The sequence below is a fragment of the Phoenix dactylifera genome, chromosome 1 (assembly GCF_051530095.1).
Source record: "Phoenix dactylifera cultivar Ajwa chromosome 1, Ajwa_hap1_PhDact_Kaust_v1.1, whole genome shotgun sequence".
Lineage (NCBI taxonomy): Eukaryota > Viridiplantae > Streptophyta > Magnoliopsida > Arecales > Arecaceae > Phoenix > Phoenix dactylifera.
In genome coordinates, this window is record NC_143190.1 from 40,022,888 (window position 1) to 40,046,784 (window position 23,897).

At 43.4% G+C, this 23,897-nt stretch overlaps 3 protein-coding genes across 4 annotated transcripts; 2 read left to right on the plus strand and 1 right to left on the minus strand.

Annotated features, from left to right (window-relative positions):
- The first annotated feature begins 185 nt into the window (after positions 1-185).
- Positions 186-6,106, plus strand: LOC120110554 (receptor-like serine/threonine-protein kinase SD1-8). The gene is made up of 7 exons (XM_089923491.1): positions 186-1,604; positions 2,902-3,039; positions 3,116-3,285; positions 3,653-3,863; positions 5,101-5,338; positions 5,454-5,604; positions 5,697-6,106. The coding sequence occupies exons 1-7, from the start codon at positions 332-334 to the stop codon at positions 6,003-6,005; spliced, it is 2,490 nt and encodes an 829-aa protein (XP_089779617.1). The 5' UTR covers positions 186-331; the 3' UTR covers positions 6,006-6,106.
- A 765-nt stretch (positions 6,107-6,871) lies between these two features.
- LOC148715257 (uncharacterized) lies at positions 6,872-7,704 on the minus strand. The gene is made up of 3 exons (XM_088701109.2): positions 7,422-7,704; positions 7,147-7,302; positions 6,872-7,063 (listed from the first exon to the last, which is right to left on the minus strand). The coding sequence occupies exons 1-3, from the start codon at positions 7,680-7,682 to the stop codon at positions 6,872-6,874; spliced, it is 609 nt and encodes a 202-aa protein (XP_088557235.1). The 5' UTR covers positions 7,683-7,704.
- Positions 7,705-21,444: 13,740 nt separating this feature from the next.
- LOC148715258 (uncharacterized) lies at positions 21,445-23,628 on the plus strand. Of its 2 annotated transcripts, none has more exons than XM_088701104.2 (5): positions 21,445-22,231; positions 22,348-22,551; positions 22,654-22,937; positions 23,034-23,426; positions 23,533-23,628. In XM_088701104.2, the coding sequence occupies exons 3-5, from the start codon at positions 22,881-22,883 to the stop codon at positions 23,581-23,583; spliced, it is 501 nt and encodes a 166-aa protein (XP_088557230.1). In that variant the 5' UTR covers positions 21,445-22,231; positions 22,348-22,551; positions 22,654-22,880; the 3' UTR covers positions 23,584-23,628. The 2 variants fall into 2 exon arrangements, 1 of the variants encoding a protein (XP_088557230.1); XR_016413458.1 differs by having other exon boundaries at positions 21,679-22,231.
- The last annotated feature ends 269 nt before the right edge of the window (positions 23,629-23,897 follow it).

Genomic DNA, 23,897 nt, shown 5'->3' on the forward strand with positions numbered 1-23,897 from the left:
CCGCAAGCTAGTGTTGTGCTCATCCCGGTTTACCATATCCACTTCCACCGCCGTGATCAAATCGTGGAGTCACCAAGTTCCAGCTTCAACGGTCATTATTTTATATGATAAACCTTAACGCACTGCACCAGGTCTGACTCCATTCCACCATTTGCCATATGAAACGGTCCAGACAAGAGAGATTAAAAAATGATGATTATAGGTTAGATGATCCTTTCTTATCATTATTAGCTTTTTACTTAATCATCCGATCAAGGTTCGGTAGTGCAATCCCAGAATAAATAGAACGTTTCTTCTTTTTCCTTTGCACCAAATTAAGCCATTTGGAAACATGAGAAGGCCTCCCGTATTCCAATCACTACTCTTCCTCCTTTCCTCTCTCTTCTCTCTCTCCGTTGGAAGCGACATCCTGACTCCAACCCAGCCCCTCCGCGACGGCCAAATCCTGATCTCCGCCGGTGGGATCTTCGAATTAGGCTTCTTCAGTCCCATCAACTCCAACAACCGCTATGTAGGCATATGGTACCGCAAGGTCTCAGTACAGACCGTCGTGTGGGTCGCCAACCGCCAGCACCCGATCTCCGAGCCCAAGGGAAGCTTATCAATCACCGCCAACGGAACGCTCGTCGTCACCGACCAGAACTCCACGGCCGTCTGGTCCGCGGGCTCATCGGGCCTAGCCAGCCCAGTCGCACAACTCTTAGACAGCGGCAATTTCATCGTAAAAGAAGCTAATGGTGATAGCAATGATCCTGGTAGCTTCGCATGGCAGAGCTTCGACTACCCGACCGACACGCTGCTCCCGGGCATGAAGCTCGGGTGGAACTTGACCAGCCATTTGAACCGCAACCTGACGGCATGGACCGATCCTAGCGACCCGGCACCGGGCTACTACTCCATGGCGCTGGACGTCGAGGGCGACCCCGAGATATTCTTATGGGCCGGCGCGCACCGGCTCTGGCGCACGGGGCCATGGGTCGGCCAAAGGTTCAGCGGCATCCCGGAGATGAAGACGTATAGCATGTTCACCTTCGACTTTGTCATGGACCGGGATGAAATCTACTACGCATTCAACATCCTCAACGGATCGGTCATCTCGAGGCTGATCGTGAACCAGTCCGGCGTGACCCAACGACTGGTCTGGCTTGACCAGAGCCAAGTGTGGAGCATCTTCTGGTTTGCTCCCAAGGACCAGTGTGACGGCGTGTCGCCGTGCGGTCCATTCGGGCTCTGCGACACCAACAACTCGCCGATATGCGACTGCTTGCAGGGGTTCGAGCCCAGGTCGCCGACGAATTGGGCTCTGAGGGATGGGTCGGATGGGTGCAAAAGGAAGACAGCACTGGATTGTCGGAATGGGACCGACGGCTTCGTGACGGTGAACGAGGTGAAGCTACCCGACACGTCGAACTCGACCGTCGACATGAGCTTGAATTTAGATCAGTGCAGGGCTATGTGTTTGAGGAATTGTTCGTGCACGGCTTATGCTAGTGCTAACTCCAGTGGCGGGGGGTGCATAACTTGGACTACCGAACTCACTGATCTTAGGGTGTTCACGTTTGGTGGACAGGATATCTACGTCCGGCTAGCAGCCGCCGATCTAGGTACGTTCTGTTTCGTTGCTTAAGATAAATAGTGATAATTTAGATGAAATATTACAATTAAAAAAGAACTTTTTTAGATGAGATATAACTTGGGTTACTGGGAGCTGAAGTCCAGCGAACATCAAGCCCGGCTCTTGTTTGCATCGATTCTGTATGGAGCTTACACATTGCTAATGGTGTGTATAATCCAGGGCCACCGAAGTGGCAACGAGTGGAATTTGGTGTAGTAGACCCCAGCCTAGAGGTCTAGCTGGAGGAAAGCAGAGTCTCCAAAACCAAGGGGGGTTCTATCCAAACAAATGCAAATTGTCTTTTTTATTTGCAAGGAAGTCGACGTCTTTGACTTTAGTGCTATTGTATGTATTTATGCCCAAGTGGTATGAGCATTCCACCACAGCAGACAAAACAAACAAACTAAAAAAAAAAGCGCGAGAAGCCGACCTCTCTGACTTTAGTGCTATGTTCGTTTCATCTACTATAAAAATTTCGCCTGGAAGTTACGACAGAAGCTTCCCTTTAGATTTTAGTTGGGCGTTGGAAAATAGAAATACGATAATATCCTCGACTGGAGGAAAATTTACCAGTTTATAACCTTGTACTATTAGAGTTTGTCAGGTCCTGTAAGACCAGGGTATTTATCAGGAGTAACACCTCTATAACTTTAGACAATGTGCCAATATCTGATAAAAAGGTCAGAATGCCGTCAAGAGAACGCAATTCCTAGAGTTTACTTTTCAGAAACTACTTTCTAAATTTTCTCCAACGCCCTGTTGTATTCAGATTGTTTCACCGTTTGCAGTGTTAGCTATTTTGCAAACCGTCTTCTGTGCTTCCCAGGAACATATCTCCACCACTTCTATGGTCCTGGAGAGATGAGAATGAACAACGGAAAGTTGTTTTATACCTACAGATTTGACTGACGTTGATTAGATGTACAGTGTATATAAAACATGACATTAGTTTATAAAGACGCCAATGACATTAATATACAAAAATTTCCAATTATAAAGACACCTGTTCTACATTGGCCAGAATGTAGTTTCGGTATGAAAATTTTTATCTATAATCTGATTTCTTGTGGTTTCTTCTCATAATCTCACGACCTTAGATCATGATAGCAGTACATCCGAAAAGTCATACTCCATGAAACAGATCCTGCCCCAAGGGAACCCGGACCCCACAAGTTTGGTTGCGTTGCTGAAGTAGCTAAGCAACAACTATTGTAGTTTGAGAAGGACTGACAACTAACAGAAAGAAAACAAATTCTTGTATTCATACAATGGCAGTGACGTTTCAGGTTCGGCATCAAAACATTCACACCAGAGCGGAATAGCTGCCATCGTGGTGGGCTCTGTTCTGGGAACTCTACTGCTTGGCTGGATTGGTTCTTGCATTTGGTATAAGAAGAGGAGGAGGAGGAGGAGAAGAAAACAGGGTACAATTAAACCTTCAACATCATAATAAATTAATGTAATATAAGGCTCATGCTGACAATTATTTGTGTTCAACAGCTATGTCCATGTTAGGTACCAGTTCCTTCGCCAATAACTACATCAATGAAGGCACTGAAGGAAAGGAGTTGGATCTGCCTTTGTATGATTTGGGTACAATTATAGCAGCGACTGATAACTTCTCTATCAAAAACAAGCTTGGTGAAGGTGGCTTTGGCCCTGTATACATGGTATGCTCTCTGTCCAAGAACAGAACTTTATAGAACGTCATTACTAGGAAATCAGTACCAGGATGGAAGGAGAGATCAGTGAGATCAAATTATACTAATTGCAATCTGGATGATGTGAATTCCCTTTCATGAGAAAATGGTTAGGTGACATGTTTAGCAAGATAATTGCTGTCATGTGGGGGTTTTGACTCTATACATGAAAAAAAAAAAAAAAAAAAAAGTCACTATGAGGTTCTTGATCAGTGTCTGGTTCTAAAGTCAGTATTCTAGATACATGTTGGTTTCGTCTGGACCTTGATATCTGTTTGATACCCCCCCTGTTCAATATACTAGCAGTGTCTCATAATGCTGGATGTGGAGCATTCAGGGAAACCTGGGGGAGGAACAAGAAATAGCTGTGAAGAGGCTTGCAAAGACTTCAGTGCAAGGCATCGATGAGTTCAAGAATGAGGTGACGCTCATTGCCAAGCTTCAGCACCGGAACCTTGTTCGGCTTCTTGGCTGCTGCATCCAAGGAGAGGAAAGGATGTTAATCTATGAGTACATGCCTAATAAAAGCTTGGATGCCTTCCTATTTGGTTAGTAAATCTTTTTCTCCCCTCTGACCCGCCACTTAATATCTCATTAGCAATGTCATGATTAAGTGTTATTATTCCTCTTGTAAAACTAACATTCAAATCAGTACTAAGCTTTTCCATTTTTTCTGTAGAGGACTAAGGCCCTGTTTGGGGGAGCTGTTAGCAGTAGAGCTGTTGGAAGTAGAGCGTTTATAAAAATCTGTTTGCTATTTGGTAACTACATTTCTAAAGTGCTATGGCATTTTAACATGTGTTTGGTAAACAAACTGAGAAAGTACTTTTATATGACAAAATAACCATAAAGAACATTATCGGTATTATATAATAAAGCATAATAAAATATAATATGTATTAATACATAAATATATGATATAGTATAATATTAATATAATATAATATTATATTATTATAAGATAGTACTATAACATTATGTATTATAGAATAATAATTTAATATAATATTAAATTATTTAACATAACATATCAATGTATTATGATATAATATAATATAATATTATATTTATAGTATAATACAATAATAAATATATAAAATATTATAATTATTAGTGTAAATTAATTTTTTATCATTCTAATGACCATTTATCTCTCTAATAAATAGAGAGAAAGGAAGAAGAAGATTGAGAGGGAAAGGGAGAAAGGAAGAGGCGGGATAAGGGTTTTGGGGGAAAAAGTGTGATTTAAATGGGGGTATTTTGGTCCAAAAAACAGCTTCCCGACAAAGCTGAAAATAGCATTTTCGGAAAGCTCCAAATTGGAGCTTCTTCCGAAAAGCTATTTTCAGCTTATCGCAAAAGCTGAAACAGTTTTCCGAAAATTTTACCAAACACCATTTTTTATCTAAAAGTACTTTTGGATAATAAGTATTGTGGACTCAAAGTGACGTTCTCTAATCAGCTTTCTTAACTGAAATGCCATTTCAAAAAGAGAGAACACTCAAAACACCACTTTCTTAGCTCGAGTTGAAAATTTTGGTTAGATTTCTCAACCAGATGTGTGGTAGGGTTGCCAAGCCCCATCAAGTTGAGCATAGGCTTGTCACAGTGATGCTTCTCAAGCTATTACAGTTTAATCAATCTTTACCAGCATGAGTCTCACAATACCCAGCAGTTCATTTGTTACCAACGTTGATGGCTTTTGGACTGCATGCATTCTTTTGCTCACTAAATTTTACTCCGAGTAATAGCATACAAAAGTTAACGCAACTAATTTTTCATCAGACAAAGCTAAAGCTGCACTGCTGGATTGGCAAACCCGCTACAACATTATATTAGGGATCGCCCGTGGGCTTCTCTATCTCCACCAAGATTCTAGATTAAGAATTATCCACAGGGATCTCAAAGCTAGCAACATTCTACTTGACAAAGAGATGAACCCCAAAATTTCGGACTTCGGCTTGGCAAGAATATTTGGGGGGGATGAGGCAGAAGTAAATACACACCGAGTGGTTGGTACCTAGTAAGTATTTTGAAGTATTTATTTGTACAAAATTTGCTCAAGAAAAGTATTTTATTGTACATATAATATTCTATATTGAAAATCTAATAGTTCAATCACCTTAATGATAATGCAGCGGATACATGTCTCCTGAGTATGCCATGGATGGTATCTTCTCAGTGAAATCTGATGTATTTAGCTTTGGTGTTTTAGTACTTGAAATCATAAGTAGCAAGAAAAATAGAGGGGTTTATCTCTCCAACCGCCATATAAATCTTCTAGGACATGTAAGTATAAAAAAAGGTCCTTCAATTAGATGCTCTATTTATTTATTTTTTTAAGAAAAAAGAATTAATGACATTTGCTGCACATTTTTCAGGCATGGAATTCATGGAAAGAAGGGAATGGCTTGGAACTAGTGTATGAATCAATAGGTTACTCATTTCCCGTGGCTGAAGTGTTGAGGTGCATAAAGGTGGGTCTCTTGTGTGTTCAAGAGCACCCGGAGGACAGGCCAGCAATGTCGACTGTAGTGTTGATGCTAGGCAGCGAGAGCGGCAGTCTCCCATACCCTAAACCACCTGGTTTTGTTGCAAACAAAGGCCCCACTGAAATTGTTTCATCATCAAGCAAGCAAGATTCGCTAACTGTAAATGACTTATCAGTTACAGTATTTGAAGGTCGATAAAAGATGTCAGGGTGAATGCAACCATAAGAAATTGTAAATTTTCTAATTTGGAATAGAAAATTGGATGTATCAAAATCCGTACAGGCGTGTGTTTAGTCCCACATCAGTTATTAGCTGGATCGATCTTTGATACTTATATAGGATCAAGAAACTTAAATGATACCTTCCGGCTAACCATTTTAGATAAAATTCTAAGTTGTTAAATATGATATCATAGCAAATCCGACCCATAATCTATATAGATTAGGAAATACTGCAGCACAAAATCATTTAAATTTCAATGAATTTGAACCCTTAGTCTGACGAGGACACCCGTATAGGCATGTGTTTAGTTCCACATCGGTTACTCACTGGATAGATCTAAGTATTTATACATAATCAAAAATTTCAAATAATACTTTTTAGCTAGCTATTTTAGGTAAAGCCCTAGGTTGTTACATGATGCCAACCTACTAATTCTTTTAAATTTTGCCTTGTTTTCTTCGACCAACCTGATTGTTCTAAATCTATCACTCCTTTATGGGCTGGGTGTGCACAATCCTTTGGCTCCAAAAGAGCTATATCATCTGATATCACCGAATCAACAGCTCAAGCTAGTTTCAACCTAAAAGATTCATTTGTCTAAAAAAAGAAAATCAGATTTGAAAACTTGAAAATAAGCATAGGGACAAAAATTGCTGCCAATTTTCATTTTTATTGCTCAAATATAAATTAGAACGTTCTGTAAAGTGGGAAAAAACATATCTCTGTAAACCTGTATAAGAATTTCTGTTAGGATAAAAATAATCAAAATTTCTTCAACGGGAGGCACCAGCATGCAAGGGCAAAAAAAGAACCGACGATAAGTTATTTACAACCAGCCGCGCCTAGGTGATGGTTTCTTGCTGCATTTGATAGTCAGCATGCAAGAAGCTCTCATATTCTGTTCCCTTCAGAGTATTATAGACAGCATCCCAGTTTTCAACCTGATCAGACAATGGTCTCGTGTGGATCTTTACATGACGGCTGGAAAGCTTCCTTTTTGGCAGTCTAAGGAACTTTAGAACATCCTTAACCTTCTGCAGGAAACAAAGAATATTATGGTTAGGCTGGTACAAGTTATATTTGTTTACATTCCCTCTACCTTGCTCCCACCACTCACCTTGCGGCTGTTCACAAGATCTTCATAATAGAGAAGAATGTGGCGAGTGCTCTTGAAGTAATCCAGAGCATCAGCACCCCACTTATCCATCTGCTTTAGTTCTGGAACCAATGAATTTACATTGATTGTGGGCTTATATCTTGCAAGTACATCAGCCTGTATGCCATAAACCACCACACATCTCAAGATTCAAGTCTACTATAGGTATCAGAGATTTTTGTTCCTTTTTTTGAGAAAGTACTAATACATCTCGGTATAAAGTGCAAAAGCATGACCTCATCCCTTGAATGCACATGAGCTTTATGGGTCCCATTTAGCTGCTTGGCACCCCGGTCATGCATATTTGCAAGTACTGAAACCATGCGACGAAGTAGATTTCTTCTGAAGAGGAATATTGCAGAGACCCCTCTTTGATTGAAGTATTTAACTAGTTCGTCATGATGATGGATGACACCCTGAAGTAGCCATGACAAAAGAACTTCAGGTGGATCCAACAAATAGTAAGCTCGGGGAGGAAAAAATCTAAATATCACCATGTGACAGCACCAGCAGTGTACAACCAGGCTTCTTGTTGGATAATCTCAGTAAACATTAAAAAAAAGGGGATATATTTAAAGGACACTAGAAAGTACGAGACTTAAAAGACTACAAGCAAAAACTATTTCCCAATTTTATATTTTTCAGGTTTCTGCAAGATAAAAATTAACATATATATATGGGGGTGTGTTCTTTATTCTATATGATTTCCATGAGAGGCTTATCCCGGCAGAAAGTTCATTCACTACTCAGAAAACGAATTTTCTCTGATGAAATAACCTTGTCAAGATCTTATTAGGATTGTCGCCAAGAGAACTTGTGAGTTCCAATGTTATAGTAAAGGTTTATGCAACAAAACAATAAGCAACTCTCGTCACGCCCCGAGCACGGAGCGCAGCAGATGCCGCATGTACAGGCGTGCAAGGCAACAGATCATATCTAAGCAAATACAAACGCCTAAAATTGACAAAAATATTTAAGTTATTCAAAAGCAGTTTTACAAAATTTCAAAATAGCATATGCCAACATAATCAAATGTCCAAGCTAATCTAACTAAAATGCCAATAACTAAAGTAATAATCGAAAAGTCTAGCGCACTTCCCAATCTCATGCAATCAAGTCTCTAGATCTGAAAAATAGAGAAAATAAGATAACGAGCTACACTAGCCTAGTAAGTAACAAAATACCCCCAGAGTGAGGTCGGAGCATATCAGATGATAAATCAAAATACAGAATAATGATTGAAAATTAAATCACAAATAAACATATTTTCTTTTGAAATTTATTAAGTATTTTGATCCCCCATTTCCCTCTTCTTCTTTTTTTTTCCTTCCGATGGATTTGGGGAGGAGGAATAGATGGGTTTGAAACAGGGGAGGGAAAAAGTCTCCAATCGGAAATCTCCCTCCCCCTTTGGCCTAGTGCCCCAAGCCTAATAAAATGTGGGCCTTTACACATCTATTCCATGGCGGCCTTCTACAATTTCTCAACAACGGTGGCTCGTATGTCCTCACTTCAAAACTATTTGGAAGGCAGCCATTCCGGAAAAGGTGAAGATTTTCTTATGGCTCGCTTTGCGCAATAGGCTTCATGCGGGGGAAATTCTGGATAGGAAAGGTTGGCATATTAGTTCTGGATATATTTTGGGCGGACCAAGGGTCGAGTCCGTTAATCCTCTACTCATCAAAATAGCATTTGGAGAGCTCTAAAAATTCAGCTGAACATCGGGGGTTGGCATTCCAACTTGCATGATGCTTGGACTAATTGGAGGAGATCGTCCTTTGATTGTTCCATAAGGAAGGCAGCTGACCAACTGCTTGCAGCCATGTACTGGGGAATTTGGAAAGAAAGAAATAGAAGAATATATCTCCGAAAGACCTCCCCTGTATAATATGTCTTGGACGCCTCTTTGTTCAACAAGAACGGCCCATCGTCATGATAAGATGTGGAACAAGTTGCTGACTTTGGTTGGGGCCGCTTCTTGATGATTGAACCTTGGATTAAGCTCTCCGTTTCATTCTACTTCTCTGCAGCTTCTGACTCTTCATTTTGCCATTTCATTCCACTTGCACTTTCATAGATGGCTGGAATCTCTGCTAGCTTCGATCTTTGGTAGCATCATACTTTTTTTTATTTTCTGTTTTCTATCTGTAGATATCGATTTTCAATAAAAGCTGGGTGGCAGTCTCTCTGCTTACCTTTCCATAAAAAAAAAAAAAGATTCCGATTATAAATGACGAAAATTTCTCCAGGGACAAGTTCATTTATGAAATAAATGAGGATTAATGGAAGAAGAGCTTGAATGGAGACTGTTGACCATGAAAGGTTATGGGCCGTTGTAAGATGTAACATGGTACCAACTTTCTTTATCGAAGAAAAAAGTAGCGACTTTGAGAACTTCAGCAAATTGGCACATCTTATTTCCGTATGGAATAGTTTATACTGGACTCGGGGAATTTCAGCAAAGTGAGTCTTCAAATTTGATATCTTGTAGCTATCCCATCTCAATCCTGGAAAGCCTAATGGTCATATAATAGTTTGAACAATGAGTCCACCTTGCTATCTCATCTAAATTCCAGTAGAGCTGCAGTCTTTTTTTTTTTTTTTGATGAAACAGTAGAGCAATAGTCTTAACTACAAAATATAACTACTTGAGTGGATCCAGGAGGATCTTCAGACTCGATGTGGACTACTTTGACTACTACGAGCAAGGCTGGATAGAGTTCAAGCCTGAGATCCATTACATCGGGATGTCGAGTCACAGGCCAAATTTCACGAGGCCATAATTTGCTCATACGATGCTTGATTGAGATAATCTTTTTTTTAAAAAAAAAATTAGTATCTTTTCGAGATCTACAACTTTGGGCCAAGAGGTTGAATTGGGTCGAAATTCTATCATTTAGGCTCCAAAATGGGCTGGTCAAACCGAAAGTTTTCTTTTCAGGTAAGACTTTGACCGAGAGTAGCTCTCAATATGATAAGAATTCAGTGGAGCGACATAAGAAAGAGTTGATGTAGAAATCGAGATCTACCTCCTTAAAATTTTTAGCTTTTTTCTATTTAAGATGTATATTTTAGGAAAAAGAGTCCTATTAGGATTAGAGACCAATATTGTGCTAGTGTGGACCTCACATTATAAATAGAAGCTATGTATCTCATTTTTTAAGGATTAATGAAAGAAAAGGAGACTTAAAACTCTACTTTTAAGATTCCTCCAGCTTCTTCTAGTTTTCTTTTGAGAGATTCGAGTTGAGCGAGTTGAAAAAAATCTTTCTTCTTCTGATCGGATAAAGTTAGTATCAAAACTTCGGTCCTCTACATCTATGGGAGCTTAAGTGCATGGTCCAAATGCACGAGCTGTACAAGTTGTTAGAAGAAGAGCTATCTGTGCTTGAAGTATATTGGAGGACAAAGGCGAGTATTGCCGCTACTTCTACCTTGACGGATGATGAAATAATGAAATATCTCATACTACTAGAGGAGAAGATAGCCCAACTCACTGAGATCGTGTCTCAATTAGTGACGCCTTTGTAATAACTCACCCAAAATAGCTAGCTGGAAAGTATTTTTTGAGTTCTTTGTCTCGTATAAGTATCTAAGATCTCTCCGGCAAATAACCGACATGAGACTAAACACATGCTTGCACAAGTCCTCACATCCTTCTTCCATTTAAACCATGACGCCTCGTCAGGCTACGGGTCAAAATTCATTCAAATCTAATCACAAGCACCACGATCGGCCCATGGTCAGCCTTAATGAGCCCGTGCTGCAATGTCTCATAGTCCACTTGGGCCATGGGTCCAGTCCGTTTTAATACTATTTATAACAACTCAGGACCTCACCTAAAATAACTAGCCAAAAGATATTTTTTGAATTCTTTAGTCCTGTATAAGTATCCAAGATCTTCTCGGCAAATAACCGAGATGGGACTGAATAATGCCCATACGGGTTCTCACATACTTCCTCTGTTCATGCTTTGACATTTCCGTTAGGCTAAGGGTTCAAATTCATTCAAATTTAATCACAAGCACCACATCGGCATGTGGTCAACCTCCATGAACTCATGTTCCAGTGTTCCCTAGTTTCCATAGATTATGGGCCAAATTCGCTCTGATACCTATATAAGTATCCAAAATCTACCAGCGAATAACCGATGAAGACTACGGACACATCTGCACGAGTCATCATATACTCCTTCTGTTTAAGTCCGGGCATCCTCGTCACGCTAAGGATTCAAATCCATTCAAATTTAATCATAAACACCACAATCAGCTTGTGATCAGATCAAATATACCCATGTTGTAGTATTCCCTAGTCCACATGGGTTATGAGCCGGGTCCGTTCTGTGCCATTTATAATAACCGAGGAGCCCACCTAGAATGACTAGCTAGAAGATATTTTTTTGGTTCTTTAGTTCGGTATAAGTACTCAAGATTTCGTTGGTGAATAACCGATGTCGGACTAAACACATGCCCACATTGGTCCTCACAGTCTTCAACACAGGCACCAACAACTCTATCTTCAAGCAAACCAAGTGGTTCAGCCACGAGACAGAGAAGCATGGTTATAGGCCCATGGTAAGATGTAAGTATGTAACATGGAACCAACTTTCTTTCTCTCGGAAAAAAGTAGTGGCTTTAAGAACCTCATCAAATTGGCACAACTTATTTCCATATGGCGCACTACAGTAAAATTAGAAAAGGCCGACCCTTTTTTGCTGACGCTAGGAAAAAGCGTCGGCAAAAGTTTCTGCCGTGCCAAATTTTGCCGACGCTTTTTAAGAGCGTCGGCATTTTGAAGAATAAATGACGCTTAAAAGCGTCGTCATAGTCGTCTAGCGAAAGCGTTGCTGGGAAGCGTGGGAGCTGGACCTAGGACGACGCTTTTAAGCGTCATTATTGTCCCCGGCCTAAGACGACGCTTATAAGCGTCGAGTAAACACGACGCGTATAAGCGTCGATCAAAGACGATGCTTCTAAGCGTCGTCTAAGGCTAGAAACCCTTAAAACCCAGTGCCCGACCCCGATCGATCCCTCCCTCATTCTGCCCTATTTCTCCTCTCCGGCTTCCGTCTTCCTCCTCTCCGGCACTGCCCTAGCTTCCATCTTCCTCCTCTCTGGCGCTGCCTTTGCCACCCGTCTTCCTCCTCTCCGGTGCCGAGCGTTCGACTCCAACCTCCTCTCCTCCTTCCTCCTCTCCGGCGCCGACCGACCAACCCCGACCTCCACCTGAGGTATTTTTCTCCTCCTCCCTTTTCTCCCTCCTTCTCGTCTCGCTTGTTCTCCTCCTTCTCCGCCTCTTCTTGTTCGTGTGTTCGTGGGTGTTTTTTTCTTTTTTTACTGATACTCTAGCTTTGCCTCCGCCCGAGGATCTCCTCCTCCTCCCTTCTCTCCGGCGCCGTCCGAGCAGACCTCAAACCTCGATCGAGCGGCAACCCTGATAAGTATGATCGTTGATGCACATTGAACAATTATTATTTTTTATTATTTTGTTGCTATTTGGCTAAGTTAAAAAATTAAGTATCAAATCAGTTCTCCTAAGAGCCTATTTAGATAATCTATCAAGATTTGGACTGAATTTTCTACTGGATTTATAGGCTTGTAAGCCCATTTGAGTACCATTTTTATCAACCCAACACTCTCCGGCCTGAATCATGTGGGACTTTTTTCCTCCTTGGAGATTAATAGGCCTAGGATCAGTTAACAAATCCAACCCCCCAGCTTCCCCAAGAACCTTTAATCAAAGGAAGGAAACATGAGTATTATGAACCATAGAAATCTTGATCAAGAAGCCCAGTCCCAATTCAGATTCACAGTCATTTGTGCAAATCACTAGATCATGATTCATATTGGAGGGAAAAGAGAAAAGCATAATTAGGGTTTAGATAATACTACCTTGAGATCCAACTGGTTCACCATTTGACCAAACGACCACAGCCACATAAAAACAACATAAATTTGTGTTAGTATGTCAATTAAGTGAGATTCATTTTTTGCAACTTCAGACCAAGCAATGAAGCACAATCCAATGCTTGTAAATTGGTTATGAAACTTTGCTAACACAAAAGGGGGAAGTGGTAACATTCATTTTTTGCAACTTCAGACCAAGCAATGAAGCACAATCCAATGCTTGTAAATTGGTTATGAAACTTTGCTTTTGGAAATGACATAGGTGATGATGATGAGTGGCTGCAATTTGAATTTTGTTATTTCTCTGATGGAGTTTTTTGTTGTATTTGATTGGTCGACAATGTTTGAAGTAGATAAATATGACAATGCATTGTGTATTAGGATTATGTAATCATAGTATCTACATTTATAATTTACAAGAAGTTGAAAGTGCACAAGAAAGGGAAACCCTTAACAACTAATGAACTAAACACAAGTGTTCCAATCACACTCATATTTTCAAAGGGAAAGGTGGCAATGCTTATCTCCATTCAGGAGTAGATAGAGGCAAGGAGTGAACTCAAATGGAAACAAAGGACTCTTTAAAATCCTTCATGAGCAATGTACTAAAAAGTGGATTGCAGGAACATAGTAGCCGGGGGGTTTCATGGCGAAGAGCAGATGGCAGGTGCTATAGTGGGCACCATGTACTCAAAATGGGTTGTTGAAACATATCAATATATTTTTATGAAGTATCAAAAATCATTATTTTATATCAACTTCATGCAACAAATAAGGAAAAAAGATCAAGGCCAAAGCAATGAAAATATCAACCACATGTAATGTCTACAATCACATAATATCTATATAATGGCCACTATAGCTGCTGTAGTGGCTGTTTTTAAAACAACGTTCATAAGAATTCCGCATGTAATGTTCATAAGAATTCCGCATGTCTACAATCACACATTGTAAGTTCTTGGACTAATGAGAAAAGATCACATTCAAACTCTCCTCCCAGTTCTCTGTCTTCTCAATATTTTACTGTATTAGAATAGTTTCAGTGCCGTGCCAGTAGATTCAAGGGATGTGCCAGCTACAGTAGATTCAACACATCTTCTTCAAACTTCTTCAATGAACAGGATAAATGAGGATATCAAATCTCTCACTTCGCTTCCGGACCTTGCAAGTAATTCTTTCCTCCTAACTATAATAGAACAGATTCTTTGAGCAGCATCTAAGCTATTATCTTGATGCTATCTTGAGCAGCATCTAAGCTATTATTGATGCGATCCGATAGAATTTGATCCGTATCCCAAGATTCTTGACTCTTCTTGATTTCTGGAAGGGTAGTTCCGACCTGATTGCAGACACGATTTCTAAAGATTTGTCCGTCAGATCGATCTCAATTTTGGATATGTTGTAGATCTCCGCGTTAGCTTTCCAGCGGTAGGTCGTGGGTCTAGAGAGGACGTCGGGATCTTAAGATATCAGCCTCCGACTGATGACTGCGCAGGGAAGGACGGGCTGATAATCCAACGGGATGGAGTTGTTGTAGAAGCTGGAAGGGATCAAGGAGGAGAGGAAGAAGAGGGAGAAGGTGGCTGGCCTCTCGGGACAGAGGTAGTGCAGCCGGATGAAGGAGGGGGCGGCGGCCTTGGACGGCGGCCTAGGGAGAGGGGGAAGGCGTCGCAAGAAGAGAAGAGAGAAGGGAAGAGAGCTAGGGCAAAAGCCTTTCAATTAATTTTTGCATACTGAAATAGGTGCTCACCACATCTATTTATAGGTGGCTACCTGACCCCTTAACTTGACTTAATCTAATTGAATTCAAGAAACAACTAAACCCAAAGCGACTCTAATAAAGGCCAAGTCGGCTAACCCGAGCAAGGCTATGCTGAAATAAAATTAACATCAAGGACTCAAAAGCAAAAATAACCAAATGATTAAGTCCGAGGCGGTCTAGTGGATCCAACCGCATCACTCCACCACGCTTCCCTTAACCTTGTCCTCAAGGTCGGAAGTCAGGAAAACGATCAAGTATCTCAGTCTCAAACTCCCATGTGGCCTGGTCTGCTGCTCTCCCCAGCCACTCCACTAGTATCTGGGTTTCCAGTCGTCCTTCTACTCGTATTCTGCGCTTCGCCAGCACTCGAACCGGCTCCACTACCTCGTCCTCCGGTGGCTCATGTATGATTGGGCCGACAGATGTCTTGGGTCCAAGTCGGGCCCTCAGAAGCGACACGTGGAATATCGGGTGAACTCTCGATGTAGTCGGCAAGTCCAAGCGATACGCCACGGGTCCAATGCGCTCTATTATCTGAAAGGGCCCATAGAAGCGATGAGAGAGCTTCTGGTTCGCCATGGGCCGCAGTGTCAACTGTCGATAAGGCTGCACCTTGACGTATACCCAGTCGCCCACCTCGTATACTGGATCTCTGTGCTTCCGATCATGCAGCTGCTTCATCCTGTTCTGCGCAGTCGTTATGTGGAACTTTAACCGCCGTAAGGTAGCATCGCGGTCTAAGAGCTCAAAATCTGCCTCTGTCCGGTCCGCATGTGACAGTAGATCATAAACTCGCAGCGTCGGTGGTACTCGTCCATACACCGCCTCAAAGGGTGTCATCCCTATGGCTGAGTGGAAAGCGGTGTTGTATGAATACTCGGCCCAAGGTAAATAAGAAAGCCACTCTCGGGGCCGATCACCAATCATACAGCGCAAGTACTGCTCGATGCAGCGGTTTACCACCTCCGTCTGTCCATCGGTCTGAGGGTGGTAAGCCGAGCTCATGGCAAGCTTCGTCCCTTGCTGTTTGAAGTAAGCCTGCCAGAATGCGCTAACAAAAATGCGGTCACGATCAGAAACAATAGTCCGAGGCATACCATGTAATCGAGCAATGTCCCGTATGTAGACCTCTGCCACCCGTCGAGCAGAAAATGGATGTGCGAGCGCCGAAAAGTGGGCATACTTGCTGAGGCGGTCCACAACGACCATGATCACTGAGTACCCTCGAACTAATGGCAGCCCCTCAATGAAGTCCATCGACACATCCTCCCAAACCTGATCAGAAATCGGTAAAGGCTGAAGTAGACCCGCAGGTCGCAGTGAATCCGCCTTCGCCCTTTGGCACACATCGCATTGCTGTACATAAGCTCTGACCGCTGCCTTCATGCCTACCCACGTACAGCTCTGGCTCAGCCTCTTGTAAGTCCTGAAAAATCCCTCGTGTCCAGCAAAAGGAGTATCATGAAAGTGCTGGATCAATACCTGCCACATGGCTGAATCGGTGGGCACGCGGATCAACCCATAGTCCAGAATCAACCCATCTCGGTCCTCCATCTCGGGATGACTGCTCGGATCTGCTGCCAACTCCCTCTGGATCTGTACTAGGTCCGGATCCCGGCATGTGGCGGTCCTCAAGTCTGAAATAAAAGGAAAAACCGGCGTAGTCAAAGCCGCCAACTCGCCGGACTCGGGATGGCGCGATAGTGCATCCGCCACTCGATTTTCTGCGCCCTTTTTGTACACCATCTCATAGTCGTAGCCGAGAAGCTTCGACACCCACCTCTGCTGGGCTGGAGTATGTATGCGCTGCTCAAGAAAAAATGGAAGGCTCTGCTGATCAGTCCGAACGATGAATCGGCGGCCGATAAGGTACGGCCTCCACTTTGTGACTGCATGGATGACCGCCATCATCTCCCTCTCATATGTGGACAGCGAGCGGGTCCTAGGGGACAACGCCTTGCTCATGAAAGCAATTGGCCGTCCCTCCTGCATCAAAACAGCACCAATGCCGGCACCGGAAGCATCACACTCGACTACAAACGGTTTGGCAAAATCGGGTAGCGCCAAAACCGGGGCCGTCGTCATGGCTTCCTTGAGCTTCTCGAACGCTTCCGTCGCTGCCTCGGTCCATCTAAACTCGCCCTTTCGCAGCAACAGGGTCAGTGGCGCGGCGATCTTTCCATATCCCTCCACAAACCGGCGGTAATAACTGGTTAGGCCCAAAAATCCTCACAGCTCCTTTTGGTTCTTGGGTAGCGGCCACTCGGTCATGCAATGTATCTTTGCTTGGTCCGGCTCCACACCTGCAGCAGAGATGACATGGCCTAGGTACTCGACCTTCGGCTCGGCCCATAGGCACTTGGATCGCTTTACCTTCAATTGATTTCTGCGCAGAATTTTCAGCACTTCCTCTAAGTGCTCTAGGTGCTCCTGCCATGAACGACTGTAAACCAGTATGTCATCGAAGAATACAAGGACATACCGTCGTAGTAATGGTCTGAATATGTCATTCATGAGCCCCTGGAACGTCGCTGGTGCATTGGTGAGGCCGAACGGCATCACCCGGAACTCATAATGGCCATCGTGTGTCCGAAACGCCGTCTTGTGCACATCTTCGGGCCTGACACGGATCTGGTGGTATCCGGCACGGAGATCAAGTTTGCTGAAGTATTCCGCACCAGCAAGCTCATCCAACAGCTCCTCGATGACTGGAATCGGATACCGGTCCTTAACGGTGATCGCGTTAAGTGCCCGGTAGTCGACGCAGAATCGCCACGTCCCGTCCTTCTTATGTACCAGCAGCACCGGCGATGAATATGAGCTTCTACTGGGCTGAATGATGCCGCTCTCCAACATCTCTCGTACCATCTTTGAGATCTCCTCCTTCTGAACGTGCGGGTAGCGGTAAGGCCTCACATTCGCCGGTTCTGCTCCCGGTACAATCTCTATGTGATGATCGTGCTCCCTCTCGGGTGGAAGACCATGAGGCTCCTCAAATAAATCTGCGAACCCCTGTAAGAGAGCAGCCAAATCAGTAGGTATACCTGCCTCCGTCGTGGTCTCCGTCGACAAAGGTAAGAGCTGCATCAAGTAGCTGTGCGCGCCGGGTCCGGGCAAGCCGACTAGGGGCTGAAGTGCAGCCCTTGGGCTAGGCCGAATGCCATCCAATCTAACTCGCCGTCCGCTCCGTCTGAAAGTCACCCACATCTCGGCGAAGTCGAATGTAACCGGGCCAAGACTCTGCAGCCACTGCGTACCAAGGACCAAATCAGCTCCTCGTAATGCCAACGGATAGAGATCGAGCTTGAATTGGCTGCCCTGGATCGTCAAAGTGATGCCTCGGCATATGCCCTCCGCCCTCAATGTGGCTCCGTCACCCAATGCCACGTCGAAGCCCAATGTTGGCTCTGCTATGAGACCGATCTGTTTGACGAGCCTCTCATCCAAAAAATTGTGGGTGCTGCCCGTATCTATGAGGATACGCACCACACGTCTTTTGATCATGCCGTCCACGCGTAGCGTTTTCGGTGTCGCCGATCCGGAGTAGGCATGCAATGAAATCTGAGGTGGCACGTCCTCTTCCTCGGCCTCTAAATCTTGGGGCTCATCCTCAGCAACCTCATCACCATCTTCAGCCACGGCCTCGTCCTCCAATCCGTCGATCAACATCACCGCTCCGACGGGCCGCGCACACCGGTGTCCCGGTGTAAATTTCTCGTCGCAGCGAAAACATAGGCCTTTTACTCGACGTTCCTCCACTTGTGCTGGTGTCAAGGTCCTCCCGGGTGGACGCTCAACCCTCTTGACGTCACCTGACAAGCGAAGAGGGGTCCTCGGCCCTGTGTTGGCTGCTGCAACCATCGGCGCTCTCGGCTGGCCGATGGAGCCCCCTGCGGTTTGGCCGGCCCGGGGGTTGGTCCAGCTGCCCCGTGCCGCTGATCGAGTGGTCTTGATCTTCTCTTCCACCATTAGGGCCAAGGCAAAGGCATCCTCCAGAGATTGTGGCCGCAAAGTCCTTACCTCGGCTTGAATGTCGACACGAAGTCCTCCAAGGTATACGCTTTTCAGCGCGGAGTCGCTCCACCCCACCACTCGGTTGCTGATCCTCTCAAACTCCTCTTGAAAGGCTCTAACAGTAGTCTTTTGGGTGACCCTTGATAGCATAGACTGGAAGTCATCGTACTCGGTAGGGCCAAAACGCCGACAAATTGCTGCAGAAAAATCCTCCCAACCGTTGAAAGGTCGGGCTCGGTCGGCGGTTTGAAACCATCGCAGGGCGGTCTCTTCTAGGTGAAAAGATGAGATCAATACCTTTTGGTCCTCCGCTGTGCCATGGTAGTGAAAGAACCGCTCAGCTCGATACACCCAATCGAGAGGATCGCCGTCTTTAAACTTAGGAAATTTCAGCCTAAGAGTCAGTCCGCGATTTCCTCCCTCTCGATCTCCATTACGGTCCCGATCTCGTTCATATCCTCGGCGTGGGTACTCTCCCACACGCTGGTTCCTCATCTGAAAATTCTGGATGGGATCATCCTCCATATCCGACCCGTCGTCGATGCCAATCGGGCTCAACCCCCGAGCCCTAGCGCGTGCGCCAATCGGTATGAGCTCGGGTCGAGGTCTAGGTCGATCTTCTCCTTGGTCCAGCCGCATCTCCTCTGGTGGGTTGGGAAGGAGAGGCTCACGAGGAGGGGGTCCCCTCCGTCCTGGTCGTCCACGGGTAGGGGCCGGAGATTCCACCCGGGTCCGACGCGGAGCTCCCCCCGGTGGAGTTTCTTGCCGCTGATTTAGCAATAGTTGCAACATCATCTCGATATGGCGTTGCGTGGTATCCATCTTCTCCATCAATTGTTGTTGGCTCTGCTGCATAGTTGTTTGATTCCCACGCAAGAACTCCAAGAGACGGTCGGTGGAATCAAGATCGGGTCTCAGGTCCGCCGAGGCCGCGGGTGATCGCGAGCCTTCTTGATGTGGGTCGATGCCCTTTGAAGATGCCGCTTCTTGCTGCTTCGAGGTTGTAGAGCGGGTGTTCACCATCTTCCCAGGCCAAAGATTGAACTGCTCTGATACCAAATTGATGCGATCCGATAGAATTTGATCCGTATCCCAAGATTCTTGACTCTTCTTGATTTCTGGAAGGGTAGTTCTGACCTGATTGTAGACACGATTTCTAAAGATCCGTCCGTCAGATCAATCTCAATTTTGGATATGTTGTAGATCTCCGCGTTAGCTTTCCAGCGGTAGGTCGTGGGTCTAGAGAGGACGTCGGGATCTTAAGATATCAGCCTCCGACTGATGACTGCGCAGGGAAGGACGGGCTGATAATCCAACGGGATGGAGTTGTTTGTAGAAGCTGGAAGGGATCAAGGAGGAGAGGAAGAAGAGGGAGAAGGTGGCTGGCCTCTCGGGACAGAGGTGGTGCAGCCGGATGAAGGAGGGGGCGGCGGCCTTGGACGGCGGCCTAGGGAGAGGGGGAAGGCGTCGCAAGAAGAGAAGAGAGAAGGAAAGAGAGCTAAGGCAAAAGCCTTTCAATTAATTTTTGCATACTGAAATAGGTGCTCACCACATCTATTTATAGGTGGCTACCTGACCCCTTAACTTGACTTAATCTAATTGAATTCAAGAAACAACTAAACCCAAAGCGACTCTAATAAAGGCCAAGTCGGCTAACCCAAGCAAGGCTATGCTGAAATAAAATTAACATCAAGGACTCAAAAGCAAAAATAACCAAATGATTAAGTCCGAGGCGGTCTAGTGGATCCAACCGCATCAATTATCTTGATGGCATTGATTCCTTTCTGACTTGTAGGAATTTGGAGGTAGTTATTATTACTCTAAGAACCTTCAGGGCATACACTAGTGTTTGCCCACCAACTTTGCTTTCATGGGTGGGAAAACACTTGTTGGAATCTTTTGTCATAGAACAATTTTCCTTCTCGACATTCAAATTCTGATGGGTTATAGAAAGTTGCCACATACTACAGTGGATATGACTGTTTTGGTCTCAGGACTTCACATCATTACACACATGCCTACAAACTTTGGGCAGTTATCTGATAGGAACTTTCAGTCATGAACGTTTTGATGAGAACTGTTTAGGCAAAATAGATTTCTCACCCCTTATCTTTTTGTAGCTTTATTCATTAGCTTGCTGATTTTGGGGCTGGCCATGTCTCATTTAATTTCTGGTATTGGTGAGATTTTTCACATGCACTTGTATCTTTTATTGTACACTCTCAAATAAGGGAGAGAGGTTAATAATTAAATTGCCATAAGCATTGAGGACTTTGGAATAAAAAACTTTACTTTGTTATCATCAATTTCTTTTGGGAACAGAAAAATTGTTGAATCTGTGGGGTTTGGCATTTAGAATATACCTAAGGGCTCAGTAATTTGATTGTGCTAAAAGCATTGCTTCTATTCACAGTCCTTTCTCGCTGGCTATTTAGACCCAATTATTAGGAGGATCTTGAATGAGTTTTCTTCTTGTAAGTGGCTTTCTCTCTTCTTACTAGGGGAAAAGGGGGAAGTGGCTATCATAAATCAAATTCCCCACTTTTTTTCCAAGCCTTCTTAACATCCTTTTTCTAGATGCTAACACAAATTGGTAACATTCATTTTTTGCAACTTCAGACCAAGCAATGAAGCACAATCCAATGCTTGTAAATTGGTTATGAAACTTTGCTTTTGCAAGTGAGATACATAATTATCGATTGCATTGCAGCATGCAGTATGGTGGGGAACTCACTAAACTAAAATAAGAGCAAAAGATGGTGGGGAACTCACTAAACTAAAATAAGAGCAAAAGATGGTGGGGAACTTTATTTAGTATAAATTTATCATTTAACCAAATATTGATTCTTTTTTATGCATACCAGGTAACAATATGCCCCGGGGGAGACGATTTAGAGATGTGGAGTTCCAGCATTCTCAGGTGGGATCTACTTCTGATCAGTCCCTACAGTCCCAGCAGCCATGTGAGCACCAGCAGCACGAGTCAGGATCTCAGCACGAGCCTCCTGCTGATTGCCCGGAGGATGAGCTCCGGATCCAGGGTAATTCGATTTAAAGTTCATATTTTATGTTCATATTTGTCTTCAACTTTTTAAGACATATTTTATTTAATTTTAATAGATGGACAAGGGACGGTGAGGACGAGACGGAGACCCACTCAAGAAAGGATGTGTGGAAGCTTCCTCCGGGTGAGAAGATCATCATCCGATGCAACGAATTGGGGCAGCCCATCAATAGAGCTGGAAGTCTTCTATCAAGCTTTTTAGGATCGGTTGCACGCAAGGGTCAGCTGTGTCCGCTCAACTATACGAAGTGGAATGACATGCTTCCTTCGTATAAGGTTGAGCTTCTTAAACTTATAGAGGTAATGAATTGAATTTATTCTTTTTAATTCGACACCTTCTGTATGTTAATTTGCTTTGTACCATAATTTTATTTTAGAGGTTTAATATTATTATAACATTTTGTACCTTGTTGTAGGGTAAGTTTGTACTCCCTCCAGAGAGCCATGATTGGGTGCTAAAGTCCCTCAACCGCAAATGGAAAGAATATAAAGCAAAATTGAAGACGGACTTCAAGTGCGAGGGTATGACAGAGGAGGAGGTTGCTCGTGTGACTCCTCCTGATGTATACCCTCAGCAGTGGAGGGAGCTTGTTCACTACTGGTTTTCTGAAAGAGGACAGGTCATGTATATTGTTTCAATATCTTCTATTATATTTATTACTAATATAGATTGCAAATATATACATTGAATCATATTATACTGTGTGCTTTTATTTTGGCAGACATATTCTAATATTGGTAGAGCTGCACGAGCATCTCAAGCAGTTCCTCATACTTCAGGCTCGAAGAGTTATGCGAGACGTAGAAATGTATTCGTAAGTTCTTTTGAAACTATTTGAAACTCTACTAACATATAGCACGTATCATGATATATAGTTTACCAATATACTTTCCGTATGTGTAGATAGTAGAGCATGGAAGAGAGCCTGGTGAGGTAGAGTTTTATAAGATGACCCACACTCACCGAGATGGCAGCTTTGTCCGGGACGAGTCGAGAGATATAGTTGTATGTATTCATCTTTTATTTGATCATAATTTTTTTATTAATTTTACTTCTTTTAAATTATTAATGTGACTGTTTATTTTTTTGAGAGAGATATAGGAAAGAGCTACAAATCTTATTTCAGAGCGCGTCGGGGAGTCATCATCATCCGATGCGGCCAGTCGCGTCGAGGCTCAGGTCTATGCCGAATTGATGGGCCCAGAACGTTATGGTCGCGTGAGGGGTTACGGTGTCGGAGTTACCCCCACTCAGCTGTCTGCAGTGAGCCGATATACCCAAGATGCCAGACAAGGTACTAGCACTGCAGAGGTTTGTAGTTTGAAGACAGAGATGGCACAGATAAAGCAGTCATTTGAGACAAGGATAGAGGAGATGAGGCAGAGTCATATGACTGATATGGCGGAGTTGAAGCAGAGCCAAGAGTTGAAGATACAATCTTTGCAGGATCAGCTTGACCATATTTCATCTTTTTTGCAGAGATTTGCTCCTCCGGTACATAACTAAATATATTTGAATATTTTATATAATTATAATGTATTCTTGTATGAGCGTGATGACTTTCGTATTTTAGTTTCTAAAGTATTTTTTTTTCTTGTAGGTTGCTGATACTTCATCTATTCGTAGAGATGATGATGCCGTCGACTCTTGATACATCGTAGATTGTGTACTTAGGAATTTGAGATGGATGTTTTTAGAATATTTTTGAAGTACAATGTAATCAAATATAACAATATGAATATTTTGAATGAAAAGTTCTTGTTTGTGATGTGTATTTTATTATCTATGTGATTTAGTGTATGTGTTTTGTTATTTTATTAATGTATATAGAGTATTAAAAATTGCTTTTATAAAAAAAATTTTAACAAAAATGCTATTGCCGATGCTATATAGCGTCGGAAATACCAAGCAATGTTGAACGCCTTTAACGACGCTTTATAGCGTCGGTCAGGGAGCATGAGCCGG

Coding starts and splice junctions, on each gene's coding strand:
- LOC120110554 (XM_089923491.1), top strand. CDS start 332: ATGAGAAGGCCTCCCGTATTCCAATCACTACTCTTCCTCCTTTCCTCT. Junction 3,286..3,652: donor GCTTTGGCCCTGTATACATG/GTATGCTCTCTG, acceptor TGGAGCATTCAG/GGAAACCTGGGGGAGGAACA. Junction 5,339..5,453: donor CACCGAGTGGTTGGTACCTA/GTAAGTATTTTG, acceptor ATGATAATGCAG/CGGATACATGTCTCCTGAGT.
- LOC148715257 (XM_088701109.2), bottom strand. CDS start 7,682: ATGGTGATATTTAGATTTTTTCCTCCCCGAGCTTACTATTTGTTGGAT. Junction 7,303..7,421: donor ATGTGCATTCAAGGGATGAG/GTCATGCTTTTG, acceptor TATGGCATACAG/GCTGATGTACTTGCAAGATA. Junction 7,064..7,146: donor ATCTTGTGAACAGCCGCAAG/GTGAGTGGTGGG, acceptor TGTTTCCTGCAG/AAGGTTAAGGATGTTCTAAA.
- LOC148715258 (XM_088701104.2), top strand. CDS start 22,881: ATGACCCACACTCACCGAGATGGCAGCTTTGTCCGGGACGAGTCGAGA. Junction 22,938..23,033: donor ACGAGTCGAGAGATATAGTT/GTATGTATTCAT, acceptor AGAGAGATATAG/GAAAGAGCTACAAATCTTAT. Junction 23,427..23,532: donor TGCAGAGATTTGCTCCTCCG/GTACATAACTAA, acceptor TTTTTCTTGTAG/GTTGCTGATACTTCATCTAT.